Source organism: Vollenhovia emeryi, unplaced genomic scaffold (assembly GCF_000949405.1).
Source record: "Vollenhovia emeryi isolate VEMERY1.0 unplaced genomic scaffold, V.emery_V1.0 DF939372.1, whole genome shotgun sequence".
NCBI classification, from domain to species: Eukaryota; Metazoa; Arthropoda; class Insecta; order Hymenoptera; family Formicidae; genus Vollenhovia; species Vollenhovia emeryi.
This window is the reverse complement of record NW_011966994.1, coordinates 25,365-28,881: the sequence shown is the minus strand read 5'-3', so window position 1 is coordinate 28,881 and position 3,517 is coordinate 25,365. Positions and strand designations below refer to the sequence as shown.

Here is a 3,517-nt window from a genome sequence, read left to right as displayed (position 1 = left end):
GAATTTATGCTGATATTAGCCGCAAACTTAGAAAATTGACCTATTTTCTGCATTGTTTTCCCTACTGCTCGAGTAACTTGCATCGCGAAGCGTTGCAAACGTTAACACAGATGTAAAATTATATAAATTTTAAAGTTAAACGGTCAGAAGGTGTGGCGAAGAAGGTCACCTGTCGACGACGTGCCGTCATCCCGCGGTGCGCGAGAAAGGGTCGTGCTTCCGGTGTGGCAGCAAGGAACACCAGATCAAAAACTGCCAAACGGAGCCGAAGGATCGACCCACCATTGGAAGCACCATTAACGTCGTACAGGCGGACGAATCCGGTGACAAGCCACATATTATTCCATTAGAATACTCAGTAGTCGATGAATCCGGTAATAGTTGTCTTTTTAAGATTTACGCCCTAGTTGATTCCGGTTCACCGATCAGCCTAATTAAAGAAGAATTTGTTCCTTCGCACGCGCGTAAAACAGTCCCGTCTGATATTAAAACATGGTCATGTTTGTGGAACGTGGTATACGCGGGGGGCTTGAGTCAATGCTCAAACAGATACGCGCAAGCCAACAATAAATACATAGTGTCATATGATTCTTCGCTACCATCCACGTACAAGTGCCTCATGTATTTCGATGTGAATAATTTGTACGTTTGCTATATACTTCAGGAAAGGCCCAACAACTACATTTCCACGACCGCATTGCACAGCCTGTGTGCGCTTGTACAATTCATCGAAACGACAAAAACGTGTTGCCATAGATGCCACACGACGCTTATAAATGGCACACCCGCAGTAAACTGTAGATACTGCTTGGAAACATATATAATGTATAAACATTCATATGACGAAATCTCATTATACTGGAATTTAGTTAGAACCTTCAAAAGAAGGAAACTTTCGATCAGATCGAAATGCTTCTTCATGACTTAAATTCTCTATTCCCCCCCCCCCAAGTTCACCCACTTTATTTCAAATCTAATTATACGTAAAGAACGAACAGTCTGCTATGACGAAACAATTGAAAATCAGAAGATTGACGTTCATTTGTTCGTAGCATTTCTGGTCTCAGCTCACTTCGGTACCGCATCTCGTGGAACACGTTAGTTGCCAAGATGGTTCTTACGAATAGTGAAATGTTCGATATGATGATGATATTTGGGAAGTGCAACGAACGACCGCGAGTAGCTGCGAGTGTTTATGCTCGTACATACCCGGAACGCAGAAAGCCAGATCATACAGTTTTTATGAGGCTGGCAGCGCGTTTGCGAGCACATGGACAATTTAGACCTACTAAGCCTTCAGGTACATATTTTATAAGATTTTCTGATAATACAATTTTAAATATTGTGTCTTTTTATCATTACATTCAGTGCTTTTTTCACACAGGGCGAACTCCACGCGTAGATACTACGCCCATAATACAAATGGTTACTGACAATCCAAATGTCAGTACACGGACCATCGCACGGGATGTAGGAGTTTGCTAGGCAACGGTATGTAAGGCTTTAAAAGCGGCTCACTTTCATCCTTACAAAGTTACCCTGACTCAAGAGCTGCATAATAATGATGAAGCTCGCAGAATGAGATATTGTCGGTAGCTCCTTGATGTAAGTGAGGAAAATTATTATTTCACAAAGTACATTTTATTTTCGGATGAATGTACTTTTCATAAATAATGGCATCGTCGAGTCCTTGCAAAGGCAGGATCGCCTGAGCAGGGTCTCTGACTTGGGAGAGAACGCGGATCCTGCCACTGGAAGAGAGCGAGCGCCCTGCCGTTCGCGTGAGGGTGCGGATCCTGCCGTTACGCTGAGAGGCGTAGTCGCGAGCGAGCGAGCGAGAAAATCGGGAAGAGACAGGTTCGGGAAGGACAAAGGTAATTGTGGGGCGTCCGCGGGGGGTAGGGGCAACGTAGGGTGACAACGGCCATTCGGGCCTTCCGCCATTGTACCTCGCGTGCGCGCCGTCTCGCTGTCGTGGTGGCTGGGGAGTGCGGGACGGCCGTAACACGACGTCTCGTCACTCTATTACTCTTGCCCGCAGTACGGCAACTGTGTCTTGGTTTGGGGGGACGGGGTGGCCGAGTTCGCCGCCTCGTCACTTTGCGGACCGTGTTCCCGGTGTGGACGCGAGCCTCATCTTCGGCGACAGTCAATGGCATCGTCGACCGCCACAACTTACATTACTGGGCCACCGAGAATCCTCACTGGATGCGGCAAGCAAACAGTCAAGTCAGGTGGTCGGTGAATGTTTGGGCGGGCATTCTCGGGGACCACATCATTGGGCCACATTTTATTGATGGTAGGGTCGATGGCGAAGGGTACCGAAACTTTCTACGAGACAAGCTTGTCGACTTGTTGGATGAGGTGCCACTGGAATCACGTGTTAACATGTGGTTCCAGCAGGATGGCCATCCTGCACACACCGCCAAGGCGACAAGAGATTTGTTAAATAAGAAGTTCGGTAGGCGTTGGATCGGTCTTCACGGTCTCCACGAATGGCCACCGCGTTCACCAGATCTCACACCACTTGACTTTTTTCTGTGGGGTCATCTAAAAGAGCAAGTATACGCAACGCGACCTGTTAGCGTTCAAGATTTCAAGGAAAGAATTGTACGAGCTTGCCGTACAATAAGTCCAGAGATCTTGCGCCGGGTACGTAGCGCAATCTTAGACAGGGCTATACTTTGTGAGAGAATGGAAGGGGGCCATTTTGAGCACCTACCAAAGTGAAAACATGATAAGTTGTTGTTACATTACGCACGGTCACATAAATGTCACGTAAATACCTAGGATATATTGTAAACCAAGACGGCATTCGTCTGAGCAATGAAAATGTAGAGACCATATTAAACTATCCGATTTCGAGGAACTCGAAAGATGTTCACCGCTTTGTGAGTTTGGCAAGTTACTTTCGGCGCTTTGTAAAAGATTTCTCACACGTAGCAAAGTCATTTGTTTTGAGAATAAATTTGTATTCGTACACGGAAAAGAAAAATATTTCTGCGACAGCTAATTCTGATTAGCTGAAATGGTATTAGCTGCAGTAGCCACGAAATTCGCTAATATATACAAAAGGTTTGCTGCTGTAGCTAATATATGGAAATGATAGCAAAATATGCATGTCTGTTATAGTCAATTTATTTAGCAATATGCAATTAGTTGTCGTAGCTATCGGATATGTCCGTGTAAAAGAAAATAATGTCTATCACAGCTAAATACGGTTTGCTGTAACTGTACTTGCTACCAAGTTGTCTGCTGCACAGAAAACGTTTGCTGCGATGACTAATCAACGACATCGTAGCAAAACGCTTGTCTGTTACAATAATAATATTTAGGAACATAAGGCTAGCTCAGACCAGCGCGATAGCTGTGATATGCAATGCGATCCTCAATGCGCAATATACAATAAGCGTACAGATTTTCCGAAATAGCATATGTTCATTGGATATCACGCGTCGCGTGTCGCACATAGACAGTGGATTATACCTACAGAGTTAGGAATATAGGAGTACTATAT

General features: G+C 45.0%; 1 protein-coding gene across 1 annotated transcript in view; it reads left to right on the top strand.

Annotated features, from left to right (window-relative positions):
* The first annotated feature begins 1,651 nt into the window (after positions 1-1,651).
* Positions 1,652-3,517, top strand: part of LOC105558173 — an 8,487-nt gene continuing 6,621 nt past the window's right edge. Inside the window, exons 1-2 of the mRNA XM_012005729.1 lie at positions 1,652-1,874; positions 2,042-2,652. Of these exons, the coding sequence (XP_011861119.1) occupies positions 1,652-1,874; positions 2,042-2,652 (834 nt within the window). The remainder of the gene's footprint in view (positions 1,875-2,041; positions 2,653-3,517) is intronic.